We start from the raw sequence: 21,517 nt of genomic DNA, 5'->3' as shown, positions 1-21,517 counted from the left end.
TTGCCTTTAATATGCAGGTCAAATAAAATTGTTTCATCCCCTTATTCAGCAAATGCAGAAACTATCAGCTGTCATCAGTTTTAGTCTAAATCCACCAGCATGTGGTCTGATGGACATTTTTAAACCGAAGACTTATACTCGGATGGATAAACGATGACAATCTTGTAATTTCTTAATTTCCAGTCATATTCAAAACGGTTGCCCGAACCAGCAGCATGTTTCCCTTGTATGCGTCACAGATGACAGGAACAAAACAGGCGAAATCAGAATTAGAATTCAGAGAAAGTCAGAAATCCGAATTGGCCTGAAAAAGTCTAATCAGTGCAATTGTGCTCATAATAATGTCTATCTGCAGTGTGATGATCTTATGTTTAAAACATGGTGAGTTACATTGTATTTTGATAGTATATACTAGAATGAAACAACAGACTGGGTATCCAAATTGTGAATACATAGAAAAATGAAAAGAAAAAAGATGTTTATCTATCATAAGATTTTTTCTCTAACACAAAAAAATCTTATATCTTTTTTTAAAATACAAAAAGTGACTAAATTACATTTGCAGTTTTTCGATTTAAATGGTAAATGGACTGAACTTATATACTAATTTTGACTGGAAAAGCGCTATATAAAAAAATGTGGGAAAAGCGCTTTACACTAGAGTCACATTTACCCAGTCGCACTCACAAACACACACACATTTATACACCTGCCACATGTCCTGCCACATCGGAAGCTGGAATCGAACCTACAACCTTCCGATCGCAAGACGACTACTCTACCAAAGAGCCACAGTCGCCCAAAAAGACAAAATATTAGTCTGATTTATTTATAATTCTAAAATTAATTGACTTAGTTAATAGGTGCCATTCAACTAAGTTTTACAGCACTAATCTGTTGAACCGTTTTAGTTTAGCTCATATGTCAAAAGAGAAATTAATGGAAAATTCTGATTTACAGCATCAACTGGATCAAAGTAATCAAAACTGCAAAAAATTATTCAAATGTTCATTTTTCCTTAAGAAACTGAGCAAAGATCTCAAAGTTTTGATTTATACTTTATTCAGATATTTGCTCATGCATGATGAATTTATACTACAGCCTAAAAACATAGGAAATGTAAGTGACTCCGACATACTGTGCAGCATATAGTGCAATGAAAATTCAAGGCCAAAGATCGAATATAAATGATGCGTTTTACATCTACTGAAATATGTGGAATAAACATACAAGTTCAATAAAAGATTACAAATCTCTACATGAAATGTTTGAGCATGGTTACAAATATGGGTGCAAATTCTACTGCCAATTATACACAAAGTAAGAGCTGAGGATAAGAGTAAAGATCATAAAATGTAATTTCTAGAAGCAGAAAAACATTCCAAATATTAAGAATTATGTGGGCATTTAGAATATTTTGGTAAGGACTTTGATAAGTATATGCTAGTCTTGCAGCTCATCCTTTGATCTATAGGAACTGAAACTAAGACGGACAGTTGAAAGTCAGGACATATAGAAAGTGTAAAGGTTTATAAAATACTAAAAATATAAGTCTGCAACATATCAAGTATAATTTCAAGACTTTTCAAATGCAGTTACCAAAAGGTGAAAAGAAGTGACCTGTGAATCAGTTTGAAGAAATGCTTCAGGATGCACACTGAAATTGAGGAGTTGACCTAATGAGACTCCAGCTAAACAAACGGAGGTGCATTATTCCTGTGAGGCACTTTTCTTGTGATTCAACGATAATGAATCCACAGACAGAGTCAGAGTCCGCCGTCTGTGCTGGGATACGTGCACGTGGTGTCAGTTTTTCCCCCCCCCCCCCCCTCTTCTCTGCTTCATGTCTTCTACGCCCACTCAATGCTTCGGTAGCATTACTGAGGACTGCGCCATAGACTGTAAGAAAAAAAAGACGAAAGTCGTTATTCTTTCATTTCACACATGTTATTCTAGATTTGTGGAAGATGTTGAGTGATTGCTTGGGAGCATTTGAGTTCTTTCGCAAGTAGAAACGCGACGAATGAGGAAAATACCATCGCGTTCAACATAATGGATTTCTAACGTCTCTCGCTAGATTAATTTCTGATGTTGTCAGAAATGATCATTTTATCTGACAAATAGTTTCTTAGTAGGTGTAGTAGACAATAAAATAGAAATACAACATATCCAACAATCATACCGTGCATGCTGCTGATTCAAGATTAAAACACCTGCAACATGCAGTTCAATCAGCAAATAGACAGGTTTTAAGCAGGTGGCTCCTATTTAAGGAGATGTTGTATGTGCTGGTTATCACACAGTCCTCTGAAAATCTGTTCCAGGCACTGATTAAAAAGTTGAGTGGAAAAGTAAAAGTATATACAGGTGGCGAAAACTATAGGCTAACTAAAATGAGGTCAAGTGCCTCAAAATGGTAACAAGAAAGATGGGCAGAAAATGCAAAAATACCATCGCAATCAATCAAAGCATAACCGGAATGGCAAACATTTTTCTGAGAATAAGCTCTGCGGTGACCAAAGCTCTAGTTACTTGTGAGTACTGTAACAATTAGTAGACAGCTATGTCTATTGAAGCCACAATAAAGAATGTTTCTAATTAAATGTTGGGCGCTGGGTCACACACTATGAAATGTGAGTCAGTTTAACTTGATGTTGGTTTATGCAGAAGAGGGAATGTCCCAGGATTGATTGTTTCAGCAGGACAGGGAACCCAAACGCATCAGAAAGCGAGCAGCATCACGGTTCCAAATATCAGCTTAATTTTTAGGTCTCACTGGTTAACAGGTTCTAATCGGGAAGCTGACTAGGGCCACTGAAATTGTTAATATTACTTTTAGCAAGAGGAAAAAAAATATTTGTGACATTTAAATATGACTTTTAACCTAAATTCGAAGTTCTTTAGTGACTCACATAAACTACATACTTAAGCCGTTTTCAGTTTAACACAGGAATTGTTTCCTCACTTTCTGTAGAGTGGCAACATATTTGATATCTCTGACTTTGTTCCTTGATGTTTTGAATACTGCATACGGTTTTCTCAGTGCATTTGCATGTATGGAAATAAAAGCTATTGGATGAATTTTACAATTTTCCCACTTTCTATAAACATCCTGTTATTTTAAATGCAACTGTATATGTTAAAGTAAAAAAGACCAAAATATCTGTTGTCCATTTAAAACATGGACTTATTCTTGGAATTTTAGAAAACTTGCTCAAAATGCATGTAAAGAATGTTTCCATTGTAAAAAAAACAACAAAAGAACAATGTCTAGCCTCTGTTTTTTAAGATACACCTTATTGTTGCTGCACTTGTAATTACTTCTACAAAATGTTACTAACATATAACATCATAAAGTCGTTCTTTATTTTAAGGTGAAACAAAGGGCAGTCTTACAGACAGAGATTTAAGGGGATTGTGCATTGACATCTTTGGTGGTTTGGCTGGTGAAAATAAACAACAAACGGCAGCGGGAGACAATTTTAAGAGTGACCCTATAAATCAAAATCAAAAGCAGACGCTGTCGCCAGATGTTAATGAAATTTTGTTGGAATCTTACTTTTAAGTTCTTGGTGGTTTGAGTCCAGTCCATCTGGCTGATCTGCGGTATTGCAGTCAGGAGGATGCTGCTGGCTTTGTTTGCGTTCTCCTTCATCGTCTTCAGGACATTATCAACACAGACCTGAAAAACAGGCAGAACGGCAGCAGCGTTACAGCAATGAACATTTCTCTTCCTCTAAATGTCACTGATCTTCTGCATTCCAGACAAAATGATCAATGTTTTTTTTTTTTTTTCACTTTTGGTTTGTGGGTTACTTGTTTGAATGCCTGTGTCATAACTCCAAATAAGGTCCTGAGGAAGTGCTCTGAGCCCGTTCTCCATTTAATTTTTCTCTCCAGTCTCAATTTTAAAGAAAAGATAAAAGTAAAGTTTAACTATTTGAATTTCAGCAAAAAAAAAAAAAAATCAGAAAAATTATTTTGGTATTTAATACACAAATTACCATAATTGATTTAAGTTAGACGATATGAAGTGGTTTTATATATATCTATATATTTATATATATCTATATCTATATATATATAGATATAGATATATATATATATATAAATTAGGTCTTATAAATATGAATATAAACTTTCGATCTTATTAGAGTTTTGTTGCCTAAATTGTAAATCAGAATACTGGCTGTACTGTGTTTCATTTTGGTGTGTTTTCTCTCCAAATTGCTTAATGTCAGTTTAACTTAGGTCTGGATTTTGACTGTGCCATTTTAACACATTCTAGGACTCACTTTGAACTAAACCATCACACTGGAGGCCGCATGTTTAGAGTCACTGTCCTTTTGTTCCAGGATCCCCCTGTTTTTAGTTCCATCTGTTCAACTCTTCCAGCATCCAGCTTCCCTGTTCCTGCTGAAGAAAATCCTCCCTTAAGCATGATACTGCCACTATCATGTTTCACTGTTTGGACAGTGTGGTCAGGGTAATGTGCAGCAGGTAATGTGAGTTTTGCATATCAGGCAAAATGCTCTATTTGGTTTTATCTGATAAAAGCACATTCTTTCACATCTCTGTTTTACTTCCTACATTGTTTGTGGCATGACTTAATATGGTTTTCTTCCTGTAATGTTTTTTTTCTCCTCTTTTATAAACGACATTTGATCACCATTCATTTAGCTTTGACAGTGTTATGAAAATAGGAGAATTCTGTCTTGTGAAAATAAAATACCAGCTGTTGCTCAATATTACAAGCTATAGAGATATATTTATGATGGGATGTTTACAAATTCTGGTACATTAATAAATCAATTTAAATGTGTTCGGAAAGAATCACACAACTAAAACACTTTATGCAAACACCTTCCAGCCTTCTTTTAACTTTTTCAGATACAAATAATTTTAATTCCTTGATTTTCCTTCTTTTAAGTTTTAGTCAATATTTTAAGTAAAGTTGTAAAGTTTCACATTTTGAAATCTGGGCTAATGGACAAGTTACTTACTGCATATGCATCATGTGGTAAATAGTTTGACTTGTTTGGCACATTTTTTAATTTGATGAGGTATAAAAAAAATGTTTCGCACCGTTTTCTTTCATTCACACAGCTGCTTTGTGTAAGGTTAAGATTGTATCAGCCTAAGGGTATTCAGGCTGCCAACTAAGCAAGTAGCTAATTTTCTCAGGACCGTCACGTTGTACACGTTTTTATGTAGCTGCAGGGTTTAAGTCAGTAAGTCAAAAAACAATCTTATGGTTGGGTAAATATGTAACTCATGAGTCAATGTGACAAATTAACCACAAGTTGATATTCATGACAAATAAATAAATTTTTCTTGACAATCTAGTAAATACACAGCTTTTTGGAATAGTTTATTATCCAAAAACCTGCTAGAGGCTGGAATTGCTCATTTTTACCCTTCACTAGATCAGCTGAGTAGAAACTTTCAAATACGAGCTGATTTCTGAACAGTGAATACACCACATTAATTCATACCAGGTCACACTGATGACAACTCTCTTCTGTGCGACAGTTATCAAGCAGAGACACTTAATGCAAATCGTTTTCAGTGTCACTGAGGTGACAGTCTGAAGAACCATAAAAAGAGATGACAGAAAATGTAAAGGACAAAATTATTTGGAAGACTTAGGTTTCAAGTTTCCTTTTAATTAATTTTTTTTTCTGTCTGGAAGTAATATTTACAACGGCCAGTATCCTGACTTGAATATGTTAGAGAATCTGTGTAGAGATTAGGGTTATGGCAGAGAGGTGTTCCAATGACTTGAAGCTCATCACTGGAGGCAAATCATCAAACTACTAGTGGAAAAAATGTTTGGTCAAAAGTGACAAGGAGGGTTGTAATGACAAATATTTTTACTGATTACTGAAAATGGTTTAAAAAAAAATGGTTAATCTTTAATAAAATTTTAAAAAGGTTATTTGAGTAATACTTTCATCTTTTGAGAGGCGCTTTACTCGCTTCCTATCAGCAAGAAACTTCTCAGTTGAATGAAAGAAGAGGTTTGAATAATTTTGAACCTAACTCTGCTTTCCACTGTGAACTATTGGCTGCTCATTCAGACTGCATAGCAAATATCGGGAAACATAACGTTACATCAAAGTTGTCTTGTTTTATGAAAACTAAAGTCCAATTCTGTCTGCCACAGATATTGCTGGCTTAGGAAATGTTGAACATGTTCTCAGTTATGGCTCTACAGAGTGCAGATAATCCCATGAAATGCTAAAGCCAACTTCAAATATTAACTAATAAGTTTATTAAATGCAAAGCTATGTAGTGGTGACTGTTCTGACATATTTGTGGCATCTTCTTTGGTCCTAATATAAAAATTCTTATATATGGTTCATAAAACTTCCATATGGAGTATCTATAACTAAAACAAACAAATGTTTCAACAATGTAACATAGCAAATCCAAGTAACTATGTTATCTTCCGTTTTTATAAAAAAAACATGACATAAAACAAATCTGACTTTGCAAAAAAGGACACCTTGAAATTGGGCCTCTGTCTTTTTAAGAAGACCCTGCTCCTTCTGACACTCAGAAGGAGTGTCAGAAGGAGCACTCCAACAAAACTTCTCATTATGCCATTAGCAGAAGTTCTTAGGAGTGCTGAACTGAGAAATAGTTTGCATGATAAGCTCAGTAGACTCACAGTTCCACAAGGTCTTTGATAATTGTTGTTGTTGCTAGTCTGGAGGAGCAGAGTGGGGGAGGCACAAGGAAGTGTGCTCAGTCAGCTGGAGACTACAGCTCCAAGGAGGAGCTTTGTAATATGCGTCGCTATGTTAGAGTGTTGGCACCAAGGGAGACCAAAGGATTCCTCAAACATGCATTAAAGAATCAAAGTAACACCCCCCCCCCCCACCACCACCACCGAGTATTTATTTGTTTTTGACGAGGGAAAAACATAACACAACTAAAGGTCAAAAAAGTGGATTTTACATAATAGTCCCCCTTAACTTGAAAATCACTGGGTTTTTTCTGTCTTGAAGTAAAACATATTTTGACAAACTCAGAAATTCTGAGTCATGAAATAGAAACAAAAGTAAGTGAACTTCAATTTGAATTGTAAACAGAGTATGCTGTAAATTAATTACTTTTATTTTATCTGTAAAGATATGTCTAACCCAGATCCTGGAGGAGACACATCTGTGTAACAGTGGGCTGTTTTAAAGAAATAAAAGTTGTCCTCTTGGTTGTTGGGTTTTTGTTGTTATTGTTGCTATGACCATTTACTGTTAAGAAAGTAGAAGGGAAAGTGTTTTACTTTAATTTCTTAAAGAAAAATTGTACGTGTTAAAACTGAAACCAGCAGTTCTGAGCTTTACAAAACACGGTGACTGGAATTTGGCCACAATGTGTCTAATTTATGCATCTCTGTTAAATATAATTTTGTATGCATTTTAGGAAATATCAAATCACAAAGAATGCTCTGGTTGATGAAATTAGCCATTTCATCAACCAGACTTGGAAATATCTAAAAAAGCAAATTACACAATATAAACATGTTTGCTTTTAAAATATTTGTTGCGTATTAGTATTTTTCTTTTACATTTTAAATGTCTACAGCACGTCTCCATACTGTTTGAGACTGCACAAAAACCCTGTTTTTATTTCAAGCACATTTTAAGTATCATACTTAAATATAAAGTATATTTAACCCTAAGTATAAATATATTTTATATATCCACAGCTCATAACAGACATAGTCTGAAAATGCCATAAAGTATAAATTACAGTCAGGCATTCTGGTACATCCGCCCTGTTTTTACCTCCTGTAGCCTTCCTCTGTTTTCATGTCATGCTTAATGAATACGTTTGTGTTTGTGGTTTTTGATAGCATGAAGTCATGACTCATTGTGACTCAACCTCCTCTGGCAGGGCTTCCACCGGAGGCTGGCAGGCCAAGCTGAGTGGGGGTGTGTGGCGTGAGGAGGGAGGGGAGTAAACAGGGAGAGGCCAAGAGGTAGCAGCAGGCCAGAGTTAATGGGGGGAGAGACGAGCGGAAGGATGTGGCGAGCGTTTTGCAACAGGAGGGGGAAGAGGTCAGCTGCAGGAACTCGGAAGTGAAGCTGGATCACTGACAAATAAGCCAAAATTCGCCCACACACAAACACATGCGCACGCGCACGCACACATAGCCACTATCAACTGGTTTATATAGAGTGGCTGCCACAGGAGAAGCCACTCGGAAGCTATAGGAAGCCGCAGGCAATAACTGTGGATCACTTGGGGCACAAGGGGAGAGACTTCTGAGAGCTCAATATGATAATAAAAATTGAAAACGTGATCCATACTGTGCAAGACCGCAACATTTTGGCAATTACAAAATGGATACACTTTGAAAATGGCATTACACAAGGAAACACTGAGCAATATAAACTTTCTCTGATAACAAAAAGAACTGTAAACAGAACATCAGACGTGAGCATCCAGTCAATGATTATCATTGTCACCTCCTGTAAAATCATATCCCAGCCTTAAATGCGACAGCTATCATGGGACACAGGGATATAATTGTAGAATAATTGCTTTATTACACAACATGGCAGAGGAGAGTCCAAGTAAATCTTTTGACTGACACTGAGTTATCAGAGGAAATCTGCTGAACTGTGAACAGCTGTATGTCATATTTCAGGTTAGTTTCCTTATTACCACTGGCATAAAGTGACAAAGACTAACCATATAAAGCATGTTATCTTACTTGTTGTTTTTTTCTCCCGTTCTCTTTCTTTGTTTCTTTCCTCCTTTTTTAGATGCAGCAACTACAGTAGAGCAAGTTGTGAGCAAGTTTGGAAAAATAAGGTTTAATGTGATCCCAGAGAAACAACCCCTCCTCCACAAGTTGCTGCACTCTGCCATTCAGCTGCATGAAAGAATACTACCACAATGTTGCCTTGCTTACAGGACAGAAGGATTCAGCAGTTGGGAAACAATTCTAGCAGATATAGTGTCGAAGCTAATAGAGCAAGTCTTTTCAAATTTGTGTGTTTTTTACCTTTGAAGCTGAAAGATAGGGTCCACCACCTCTGTCAGTCTACAGACGCTGTCTCAGTCCTTCATGGACATTAAAAAGTTGTGACAACCACAACCACTAGTGCTTAATATCTTAATGGGCCAGTAACACTACATTTTTAAAGATTGCCCCGCAGACACTGCATATTTGAAAAGATGTGCCAGTTCAATTTTTAAGGGAAAGAGAAGTGAAAATCTCTCTGTGCATCACTGAGAAAATTCAAGACTTCACAAATAGGTCAAAATGATATTCATCTGCAAGTTATAAATTTCCATTCTTACTGATAGCTGCTTAGATGTTTACAGTAAAGTTGGTTATTACAGTACAACAAAAATGAAAAAAAGAAAATCTGATCCTTGTTATATTTTTGGTTTCCATGATTTAGTCGTCACCAACACAACTGTCCAGAAATACCGAATGATCAACATCGTCCTCTTATTTCATTTAGCAATGAAGCGGTACTCAGCTGTTTCAGGTCTGACGCAACTAATTCTTCCAGCAGGACATGTCAGCAGCGCCTTGGAGTCTGAGTCACAACTAGAGAAAACTAAATTAGTGGGAACAATGGTTTGTCTTGCCACTCACTGCCTCTTCGTGTTCCTTCCAACAATCGTAGTCTGTTGCCATTGCGATGCTGGCGTAGCACAGGCCGGCCTCTTTGGCGAGGACAACCTCCGGCACGGTGGTCATGTTGATGACGTCAGCGCCCCATTGTCTGAACATCAGGCTCTCTGCCCGCGAGGAGAAGCGGGGTCCTTCGATGGTCAGCATGGTTCCTCGTACGTGACACTTGACACCCAAACTACGCGCCACCTCCACCAGAACCTGTTACAGATAACAGAACACCTAAGAAAACTGGCTGTTTATGAAGCATTATTGACCTCTAGAAAGGTCATAGGTAACAGCCGGCCCTCTATGGTTTTGCCACTTGCTGGTGTGGCAAATATTCTTTGACAGTAATCCCAAACTTACATCTACAGTTATGTCAAAAATATCCACACACACAGATTTAGACTTCCACTTATCTTTATATCAATCAAGGTAATTTTACCAACATGTCTCTGATGTTGCCAAATGGCCTAGATTTTCTGTCAGAGTCAAGTCAGGACTCTGACAGAAAATCTGTGGCGGGAGCTAAACATTAGGGTGGTGGCAAAGAGCTCTACCAGCCTACAGGTCCTGAAGCACGTCATCAGAAATAATTGAAAATACCAGTGGAAACATGCAAAAAAGATAGTATTCAATAATAGGAAAGGTTCGATTGATTATTAAGAATGGTATGAATAGTTTTTGTTTTTTAAATTTGTCACTCCTTTTATACAATTTCATTATCTTTTTTTTTGAGATACCTTATTATCATAGGAACGTTTTGGTTGAAGGAACATTTTTAATTAAATCTGCCAGGGGTATGAATAATTTTGGTCTTAACTCTAGACAGCCATTATTTCAGAATTAAGCAGTAATGCAGCTGGAGTCCAAGTCACCAGCACAGAGGTTCTAATGATATTTATGATAATAACAGTATCCAGAAATCCTTCGGATATACCTGCTTATCCTTCTAGGGAGAGGAAGAGTACATCCTGGAGAGGTCAATAGTCCATCACAAACACACACGACAAACAACCATGCACACGCACGCACACACACACACACATGCATGCACACCCCCGCAAACCACCACACACATAAACACTCACACCTAATTCTTTTTTAAAAAGTGTATTTTTCTGCTCCAGTCAAGATGTTTTATTTTAGCCTGGCCCCAGAATCACACTTCTGTGTAAGGTGACCAGCACATCATACCTTTTTTTTTTTTTTTTTTAAACCAACTCACCTCTCTGGTTTTGTTACAAAAAGGCTCAGCCATGGGGATGTGACAGACCCCCGGTGGGCTGGTGGGCTGCCCGTCATACAGAGTCTGAGGCCTCTTGGTCGTCCTAGAGAGGACAGATTCAAACCAATTTACAAATGCTGTTGCTTATTCATGCCAAAATCAAGATCAACCATATTAAAGTGGAGCATCTTACATTAGAACAAAAGATCTCTTAAAAATGATTGTCAATTTGAATATTAATCTGAGTAGCATATCAGGAATGCATGCGATAATGTTGGGGAAGGTTACAGTGATAATATTCCGATAATATTACAAATAACCAGGTGCTTAATTTTACAAAGTGAATGTTGCTTTTCTTTGGGTTTACTGCAGAGAGCAAACAGCATGTTGTCTCTTTAAGAAGCTAATATTTAATCCAGCACAATCAGCTTTTTGCAATATGTATTTTTGCATAAATTAATACTGCAAAATGCATTAAGAACCACACATCAACAACAATGAGCATTGAGTGGTTTCTATACTGTACACTTGTACAGTCTGTTATAACACCGATGCACTGCTTTTCTCATCTATCCAGGACAATAAAAGTGTAGCAGTTTTTTAAAAAACAAAACAAAACAAGTGTCCTCTGTGCCAGTGACCTGAGTCAGCCATAGCTTCATCCCGTCTCCAATGAGCTCGAAATGCAGACAAACGGTGGCAAGCACACAAATAACTTATTGACTTTTCCCAGCGAGCCGAGAACATCAGGCCTTCTGTGGTTCGCTGAAGCCTTCCAGCTTGGTTCTTTGTCATGAATCCCATGAGCTTTGGGGTCAGTGAAGGTGAAGGAAGAATACATTTTGTTCTCTTCAAGCCTTCTATGAGCATGAAAACATGTTCAGATTTTTATATGGCATTCTTTTTCATGAGTTTGATACCTCTAGAAAGGAATACTAACTGAAAGGTAGGGCTGACTGAAAGTGCCTTCTTCTTGCTTTCTTGTGTTTTCTCAGAGATCATAGAGTCGTAGCATAATTATCTTAGACATCCAAAGTATGAGCACCTCTGATGTCCTGCCCTCGTCTGTTACTCATAACCGTGGCATTGGATGATTAATGTCAGCCTTTAAATACTTTGTGCCAGCTTTGCAAAGCTTACCGTTAAAAGCAACAATTTATGTGGGACAAAGCATGAGCCAAGAACAATGCCTGATTGTATCAAGAAAAACGAGTTATCCTTGGCCATGCAGTTCGTTTGTATTTAAAGTGTATTTTCCACATTGCATACTTACTAAATATTTCATATATTCCTGATACAACCACAAGAAATTAGCAATACAAGACAAACATTAATGAAAGGAAGTCAGAAATTTACATTTGAGTGTTTGAATGTTAAGAATATTATTTAGGGGTTGTGATGACTTATTCAAACCACTCTTTTTGCAGAATAGAATGGTTACACAAGATAAATGAAGGATATAAATGAAGGAGTCAAAAATAAGAATTGGTTACATATATCTGAATTCATTGTGGGTTCTAATTAATCCACACTGGGTCAAAATCATACTCATAAGCTAAACTATATGAATGCATCCCACTAATGCTTGCCATTTATTTTTGGAGGAGTCAATGTGTGGTTTTCGAACTCAAGAACACTGCAGTACTGGTAAGCATGGTAGAGGCAGTATCATGTTGAGGGGCATGTATGTATACACTGACTTTGACTCAGAGTGGATTAAAGGAAGATCAAACTTCTGCACCTACTTTTTATTTTTACTCAAACTTGTTTATTGAATGATCATCCCACCTGGGAAATAAACACTTCAAAATAAATGAACACAAGCTCAAATTTAAAAAGTTATGCCAATTTATGTACGTAAACTTATCTCACTGGAACTGCAATCACTTTTCAACTTGTCTGATTAAGATTTTGTTAATAAGAAGTAAAAATCTGAGGTATATTCAGGAAAAACCAGACACAGGCTGGCTTCAAAACAAAATTGTGAGAAGGCATTTACCAAATGTTCCTTAACTACCAAATGTTCCTTAACAGTAAGCGTATGGTACTTTGAAATGAAGGAATGAAGACATGTTGCGAATATCTGAAACTTCTCATTATTCCTGTGAGACAGCAGCCGTTAAACATGCACGACGAGTACATTTAATTTTCTAAAAATGCAGCCCAGCCAGTTTGGAGCTGAACGTTAGCTATTTAATCAACCGCAAAGATCTGTGGCTGTCACCTGCAAAGAGAGAATGGAAGCAAAGACAAAGTTGAGATCTAGATTTAAAGGAACACAGGACATAGGTACAAACAGACAAAGGCATTTGCTTATTAAATGTTCAGCTTCTGCATGATGAGTTAATGAGATGGGCTGAGCTAAAGCGATGCAATCACATGCAGTCGGACAAGTCTGAACAAGTCCCAATGTTCAACTTCCTCATTTCGGATGAATAAGTCATGGTGAGGATAGTTCATCTGGTTCCTCAAAGCACGCAACAAAACCACAGGCTGAAATGTTGGAGAGCAGGTTATTAAAATCAGCTTATTATTATTAAGAGTTATTAAGACTCGCCTTGTGCCAACTCGCGGGTCAAAATGGTCGTGATTTAAATAGGAACTCGGAAAATGCACAGCCATGTCTTGGAGATGGCATGCTCTCATCTAAACTGGCTGTCTTTTCAATGTATGGAGAAAAAAAGAACAGCAGAGTGTTCGCCTCAAGGGGACAAACAGCTGAGGAAGAAATTCTTACCAACAAGACAAAGATCTTTATTTTTACCATCAGTCGCAGCAATCTGAACATGTGAGACAAAACACCTGAAGGAGGGAAGCAATAAATGCCTGGGTATTCCATCACCGTTTTTCCTTTATTCTCATTTTGTTATTAATGTTTTCTAAAAAACCTCCGAGTCCTTCCTAAAAGCAAAAATGTTAATACCGGGACTGCATGAAATGAGAAAAACCCACATTTAGACTATTTTACTTAATCACAATGTCCCACCACTGTCAGCCAAAAATATTAGCATCTATGCGTTAATTTGCTGTGCTGCTATAATGTATCTCAAGATTAAATTATTACACACAGACAGACTTCACTTACTAGTCATAGGACTTCTGAAGGGAACTGGTTCCCCTAAATCACATGTGTCAAACTCAAGGTCCGGGGGCCAAATCTGGCCCGCCGTAGCTTCTTATGTGGCCCCCTAGACTCCAAATAACATAAATAACTCCCTCCAGTTTTTCACAAATCTACAAAATTCACACAAAATCAACAAATCTCTGCATTTTTTTCTGATTTTACTACAAATTTTCTTAAAATTGGTTAAAAACATTGAGTAATAAAAAGTCACATTTAGCATCATACATTAGTGCAAACATCGTAAAAATTCCTAACAAACATTTCTAAATTGGCACCACAGTATGTGTAATTTTGATTTTAAAAAAATTACTAAAACAGTCACAAAATCCTGAAGGAACAGCTATTTATTGATATTTTAACAATTTTATTGGTTTAATTAATGCATTGTGGTACATCCGGCCCTTTAAGAACATTCAGATTTTTGATACGGCCCAAAATGAAAATGAGTTTGAACTGGAGTTGATTTAGGGTAATCACCGTAATATGGGACTCAATAAAGATTTGCAACACACTTTTCAGATATTTGTTTTTGATAAAAACTATAAAATAGACAACCATTCATTGTTTTCCTTCCACTTAAATAAGTCTGTGGTCAAATCTGAATAAAACACAGACATTTGTGGTTGTGACGTGACAACATGTTCAAAGGTTCCAGAGGTATGAATACTTTTGCACTGAACTGAACGTCCAACATAATTTCCTCTCACTTCAATAAGCATTATATGTCAAAACACTGAACACTGCAGTAGCACAAAACCTCTTCTCAGGTTAGAGATTAGAAACTACCTTTAATTTGACCCACAGCCAGTTATGTTACCATGCCAACTAAATGCTGATTCAGTTTGACCTCATCCTGACCTTGGGCAGAAGAATCCTCCCACATCAGTAAAGTTCTGCTTCTTCAATGTCAGCTCCAGTCTGGAGATTTGTAAATCATCTTAAAAAAAAAGTTATCCCGGTCAACAATTATTAACAGTTATTTAATATTAAAAGCTCATATGAAGACTGCAAAAGTCCACACCAAGTATTGAAAAACCCCCAAACATCTGATCGTAGACGTTCAACAAACGCAGACATTTCACCCTCCTTTTAGCTAACTGCCAAACCAAACACACAGACCAAGTAGACGTTAAACAGGTTTGGCAAATTACTAATCAACTTATTGTGTATAAACACTCAAAGTGAACCGACAGCAGAAATTCTCATGGAAGAACAAAATCTCACTGAATGAATGTAGAGACTCATGGAAAAACAAAACAAAACACAAGAATATATAGTAGTATCTCTGTCCCAAAAGTTAAGACAATTATTTTAGTAGTGTTTGCGGTGAAATATCACGCTTTCGATTTCTTTAACTTTTCACTTTCACTTCAGCAAACTGCTACAAAAATGACTCTGGAGAAGTCTTCAGTTTCCTCCTCCCCACAATCCAGGGAAGAAGGCAAACACTGCTTTTCTCATATCGCATCAAACATTATGAAAAAAAATCCTTCTTCCTTCCTGACACGGATATCCAAACACTTTGAAAGTTTACACAGATTCTGCTCTAAAGTGATCCTCGCCTCTAGACAAAACATCAGCTGATGTCAAGTCAAAGGGGTTCATTCATAAACAAGTAGTTAGTTAGTCACACTTCATTTGTTCTACTTCACATCATATTTGTGTGTAAAAACAGTGGTTGAAAAAAATGAGTTGGTTAGGAGAAAATATTTAAATATATAACCCAATTATCCCAAATTTGGCTTAAATAATTCAACATATTGACTATTACATTTGATACCCAGAAATTTTTTATTGTTGTTTTATATTTTAAATAAGCTGGTGTTCTTATTGCACAGAATATTATACAGGTGTGCTGTTCTTCTCTTTATAAAGTGACTTGTGGTACAAGCTCATCTCACCTAATTGCTTGGTCAGGCCATCTGCTGAGGTAGCAGATGGTTTGCAGCTCTGTAAATGTTGTTTCATATCAGCATTACTGGGACAGCTGTCCCCTCTGCCACACAATAAACTGAGCTTTAAATGGAAACCCTTGTGTATTATTTTTTTATTGTTTAATTTCTTGATATGGATCACAGTGTTAAAAGTAACAGCATTGTTTAATCCTTCTTTACCATATGCTAACATTTATAGCAGCAGCTTAAAATATTTAAGATGATTTAATGAATTTTAGTGACTTTATTTAAAAGCACATTAAGTTGATGTTATATGGTTGATAATTGTATTTTTTTTTTTTTGACTTACTTTAGTAGCGCCTGGATGTTTGTGCTCTTCAGAATGGCCTGGTTTGACTGGTTAGCAACTGGTCAGATTCCGAGGGTCTGATAAACACTCGGCAAAACAGCCAAAACAAAAGCACCACGGCTTATGTCTCTATTTATAGCATCAAAACAACTCTAGTGCTCTGAACATTAAATAGCATTAACCTAATTAAAAACAGCTTTCAGTATCCTCTCTGCTCATAAAAACGGTATAAATGCTGGTACATTGTAAGTTCCGGTTGTACCTAGTTATTATTTATCATCATTATTTACAGAAGACATTCTTAGTGGCTTCAGCTTCTGGTGCCAACAATGATAATGGTAACGTCAATGCTGACGTTAAACTGCTAACCGTTATTAATGTGCACACAATAAAAATGAGACAAAATTTTCATAGGCATGAGATGGCAAGAATGAACATGAACAAGTGTTGATATTTTGTAGAAGTTAGAAATACATTGAACTTAATGGCTTAAGAATATTTCTAAAATGCAAACTGGGCTTGAAACAAGTTGGCAATTGGGCAAAACTCACTAAAATATAGTTAGAAATGCTCTTTACTCCAACTGCTGCTGTTTTTTTTATGTAAAAGCTATGCTTCTTATTGGAAGAAATCTTGATAAAAATCATTATTTTAATGTATAAAAGTCTGTGGATTTTGTTTTTTTATTTGAAATAACACCACTGTTATTTCAAATGAATAACAGCTGTGTTGCAATATGTTTTTATCGTGACAGTGCGTGAAGCATTTTCCCAACATTTACAATAGTGACATGAATTTCCACATTGTGACAACAGAATGCAAGAGAGAAAGTCTTAAAGGGTTCTTTTGCCCAGCTGCAAGAAGCAACAGGTGGGCGACTCGGTGAGTCAGTCTATGGCCTTTTCACCCATAGAACCTTATGGACACTGAAATTTTTCCCGAGAAGGATCTTAAAATGAACATTAACCTCCAGTTGTTTTGAAACCAAAACTTTTTCCAATCTTGGCATCACTTCATATTGGTAAGCAGCTACTGTCTCGAGGAGTCAGGAATCAGTTGATCAAAGCACATACATGGCAGACGTCACTGACCTGTCAATGAATTGATCTATGATGACGATGTCACCAGGCTGAATCTCTTCCCTCAGGGAGCCACAAGCCGTGGTTACCACCAGATGAGTGCAGCCCTCTTCTCTAAGAGCCCAGATATTGGCCTGGTAGTTCACGTTCGACGGCATTATGGTGTGTTGTCTCCCATGTCTACGTTTGGCAAAAATCACAATTTGATATGCACACAAGACCCAAAACTAGCCCTTTTCCCAAGGCATACTGTCAGCACAGGAGAGCTTACCTTGCAAGGAGCACACATTCCACATTTTTAATCTTTCCCAGTATCAAAGCATCTGAGGGCTGTTCAAGCAAAACAGAGAAATCTTTCAGAATACACCATGAAGTCAAAACAGGACACATGAAAGGCTTACTCTTTACACCAAAGAGTGTGCTTTGGAATAAACAACTTGCCTTTCCATATGGTGTGTCAACATAACGCTCTGTTCTTCCTTCCAGGATATCTGGATCATCAAGACCTGACCCACCAATGATTCCTATCTAAAAAGAAAACAAAGTAAAAAGTCACAAAGATATGAGCTGCATTTTGTTGGTTGCATCCAGCTGTAATGGTTTGTCTTTGTTTGCACTTTAATACACTTTGCATAAAGAAACAAAGAACTCCACCTGCCAATACAAATTTGTGGTGTACACTGAAAAAGATAACACACATCAGAGGCAGCAATGCAACCACCGGTATGATTGACAAATACAAGCTTGGTTTGACAACAACTACTCTGTCTTGCAAATTCCTGTTTGTCGTCCTTTCTCCTTCCCATATCGCTTGAAACCTGTGGCCTGCTTAATAACATGGAACATCCTTCTTAAGTAGATTTCCTTTAATTGAGCTCACCAGACAAACTAATCAACCCAGCTCTCTGAAATTAATTATAGTGATACAAAGAGCCCTGACACACAATACGATCTATACATTTAATAGCACAACAAAAAATTTAATCTTTATGACACTTAAATCCAATTTGCATAATAATTTGGAACACAGTGTATGTGCGCCTAACATATCATCTACTGTAAATCTTTGGGTATCTCCTTTCTGAAACTAAGACAATTGACAGTACATTTTGACTCTGAAACTACATTATCTTTTCTTTAACTAATAAAAGCAACTATAGAAATGATTGAAACTGGAGTACAGAAAAAACATGTCCACCTTGGCCTCTGTTTTATGCTCAGCCTAAGTGGTTCTAGGCCTACATGGGACCCCAAATGAGTCCTGTAGAAACAAAACCAGGTTGGACACCTTGTATCAGCCTATATATCATACAATAAAGGCCACACTTTAGATTCAATGTTAACCTGTAAAAAAAAAAAACTCTATGTGCAAATTAACATCATCCAAGTCGCTGACATTTCCATCAAGGCCCACTTTTCAGCATATTTACACATTCTATTTAATGTTCTGGGCCCCATATCTGAATGTTGACTGGATAGTAACAAAGAGTTCAACATCAAGCCCATATGGATTATGCTCAGGCTGAACAGATACTTAAGCAGGTCTGATTTCTGTATGAGATCCATATGGTTGACCATATGGATCTCATATGAATAGGTTTGACCAAATAGATCCTGATGCCCCTTGTGTAGGCAAAAAATGACTTGGGCCATTATTTTAGGAAGGTGGCAATATATGTACAGTGACAATTATGACACAAAGAGGTAATGAAGTACTGATTCCCACAGCACATTGTCAAAAAATGTTATTTTTAAAAAGCAAACAGACAGAAAACGCCTTGCTAGCTCTCTGTTAAGACTAATTTTGGTTAGTAAAATAAACAGAGACAATGTTTGATGTTATCAGGTTGCATTAGTAGTACAAATGTTGAGTTGTATATGTCATGCAATGGACTTAACCTGATGTGTCTGAGACAGGGTTTCAGTCATATCAGGCAGCAACCTGATAATCAGGTTGTCAGACATCAGACATCTAAAGCAACCTGATAATCAGGTTGCTTTAGATGCTGCTCTTGAGGCGGTGCAGCTGCGGGGGAAGAGGCATGCCTCCCACAAGCAGTGCTGTTCTCATGTTAGGGATGCCCATCACCAGCTCCTTGGCCTGTCTCTCTATCTGTATGGCAGCAACCTGATAATCAGGTTGCTTTAGATGTCTGAGATAAGACATCTAAAGCAACAAAACAAACGTTTGGCTTGAAGGACCAGAGGATGGAGGATGCTGCTGTTGGTGCTAAAGTGGAAGCAAACAGTGACAATGACTGGGAACATATTCAGAACTTTTACTGATACAAATCGGTTTATGTTCCTGTTTACTAGATAGATACAGAAACCAGAAATCCAAAAGTTCTGTTTTAATTGAATCACAGTTTAGGAGTACCGTAGATTACCAGGAAAGTGGAATGGCATGTAGCCAGAGTTCATATTTCCTTATCCAAACTAAACTTCCGACTGCTATGTCACATTAATGTCAGCAGAGGAAGCTTGGTTTGGAAGGATTTATCTTGAGTTTACAACCAAACGGTAAATCACAGCATTTTGAAATAAAGGTGTTGCAGTTGAAATCATGAGTTTAAAACACTTTACAGAATGGTCTGAAAAGCAGCTTTAAAAATGCTAATTATGAATTGCTGCAATTTAGGCACTAGACAAACTATTAAGGTGGGCCATCGTCTTTAAGTTAAAGGAGGACTGATCCATTGTTCGTTGCAGTGTTTGACTAGGACACAAACCCTGTCAGTCAGTATGCGTGGTGACAAAACAGCAGGGTGCGCTCAGGCAGCCACGTGTTTAGGTATGGTTAAAATTCTGATGAAAATCACACATTTTATTGCCAGAATGAAAGCCCACGAGTTCCCACAGATGTGCTTAGCTAAGTGTTAAAAGTCAAGGTACTCTGTGAAGTAGCTTAGTTACAATGCTAACGTCAAGACAATGTTTGTTCCTTCACTTCCAGGTTTGATATATAATTAAGATTATATGGCTTAGTCCCCCTCCTTCCAGCGAGCTCAGCCACGTAACGTTCAGCTAACAATGCTCGCAATGTAGCATGAAACAATAGTTAATACCTTTACGGGCACGTAGGACGCCATTACAGTTATCTTCTTGCAAGTAAAAGTGGTCAAACAGAGGAAGAAGCTTCACCATTAACATCCGTCCGGACTATGAAGCGCCAGTATGTCTCTTCCTGCTCGGTGATTTGAAAAATAAAAGCACCTCGAAAAAAAAAGTACCACCTCCGAATGTCAATTATTTCCTTTACAAGCCAAACTGTGGTTATATATCGCTTAAAAAAAGGTAAGAGGTGAAGAAGAGTCTGGAAAATGAATGAACGCAGAAACTCAGCACACGTCTGCAACTTAAATTTAACTATCTGTAATATAAATAAAAATGCAAAATTTGTTGTAATATATTTCTGGGTTGTTGTTGTATGTATTTATTAGGCGATTAGATCGTTGAATATCAAATGAAGAAATGCCGGATGCACCAGAATAAATGAAAGGCATCATAAATATATTTAACAAATGACTGATAAATATATTTAACAAATGACTGATGATTCACAGTTGAATGACATCCAACCTTTTAAAGCAGAAAGGGCTGGAGCTCACTGAAACGTTTTAGGTTTATTGTGTCAACTTCATGCAAACTAGTTTCAACACCACGTTTTTTTTTTCTTTACGATGTCTAAAAGGTCATGTAGTTTGTACGTATAAACAAGCGATTGTCTTAAAAATATCATAGTAATTTAAATTAAAAAACAAAACAAAAAAATGTTTTCCAACTTTTTAAACCATTATCCCATCCACTAGATGTCGCCGTAATCTCAGTGCATGCGTAATCTGTGTAGGTCTTGTCCGTTTTCGAGAGAAATCATTGTTACTAGATTGCCCCCTTCTGGATGGGAGATCAAGTTAAACAAGAGTACTTCGTGTAATATCTAATGTTTTCCCTTTAAAAACTGTCTTGTTTAATACATTTCTGACCGCAGAAGCATGTAAAGACACAAACACCCACTGTTTCACTATTTTGAAAATACTTGATTTGAAATTTCTAACTTATGCAGGCTCCACCGAAGTTATTCCTACCTCTGGTAGATTGAAATTCAAAATAATCATTTAAACTGACTTGACAAATTTCTAAGGGTAGAAAAAAGTTTTGACATGCTGTTTTTTCAGAATAAAAATGTAAACAACTTTTAT

General features: G+C 36.9%; 1 protein-coding gene across 1 annotated transcript; it reads right to left on the bottom strand.

The window, feature by feature from the left end:
- Positions 1 to 1,042: 1,042 nt before the first annotated feature.
- Positions 1,043 to 20,524, bottom strand: mtap (methylthioadenosine phosphorylase). The gene is made up of 8 exons (XM_028017812.1): positions 20,384 to 20,524; positions 17,760 to 17,846; positions 17,590 to 17,648; positions 17,331 to 17,498; positions 10,872 to 10,974; positions 9,623 to 9,862; positions 3,560 to 3,682; positions 1,043 to 1,899 (listed from the first exon to the last, which is right to left on the bottom strand). Exons 1-8 carry the CDS (start codon positions 20,405 to 20,407, stop codon positions 1,861 to 1,863), a joined length of 843 nt encoding a protein of 280 aa, XP_027873613.1. The 5' UTR covers positions 20,408 to 20,524; the 3' UTR covers positions 1,043 to 1,860.
- Positions 20,525 to 21,517: the final 993 nt, after the last annotated feature.

The sequence above is a fragment of the Xiphophorus couchianus genome, chromosome 5 (assembly GCF_001444195.1).
Source record: "Xiphophorus couchianus chromosome 5, X_couchianus-1.0, whole genome shotgun sequence".
Taxonomy (NCBI): Eukaryota; Metazoa; Chordata; class Actinopteri; order Cyprinodontiformes; family Poeciliidae; genus Xiphophorus; species Xiphophorus couchianus.
This window is presented reverse-complemented; position numbering and strand designations above follow the sequence as displayed.

What these genes read in the sequence shown, in the direction of transcription:
- mtap (XM_028017812.1), bottom strand. Translation starts at nt 20,407, where the DNA reads ATGGCGTCCTACGTGCCCGTAAAG. An exon ending in TTGACACACCATATGGAAAG is followed by an intron (nt 17,649 to 17,759) that starts GCAAGTTGTTTA and finishes TTGCTTGAACAG; the next exon opens with CCCTCAGATGCTTTGATACT. An exon ending in AAACCACCAAGAACTTAAAA is followed by an intron (nt 1,900 to 3,559) that starts GTAAGATTCCAA and finishes TTTTTCTTACAG; the next exon opens with TCTATGGCGCAGTCCTCAGT.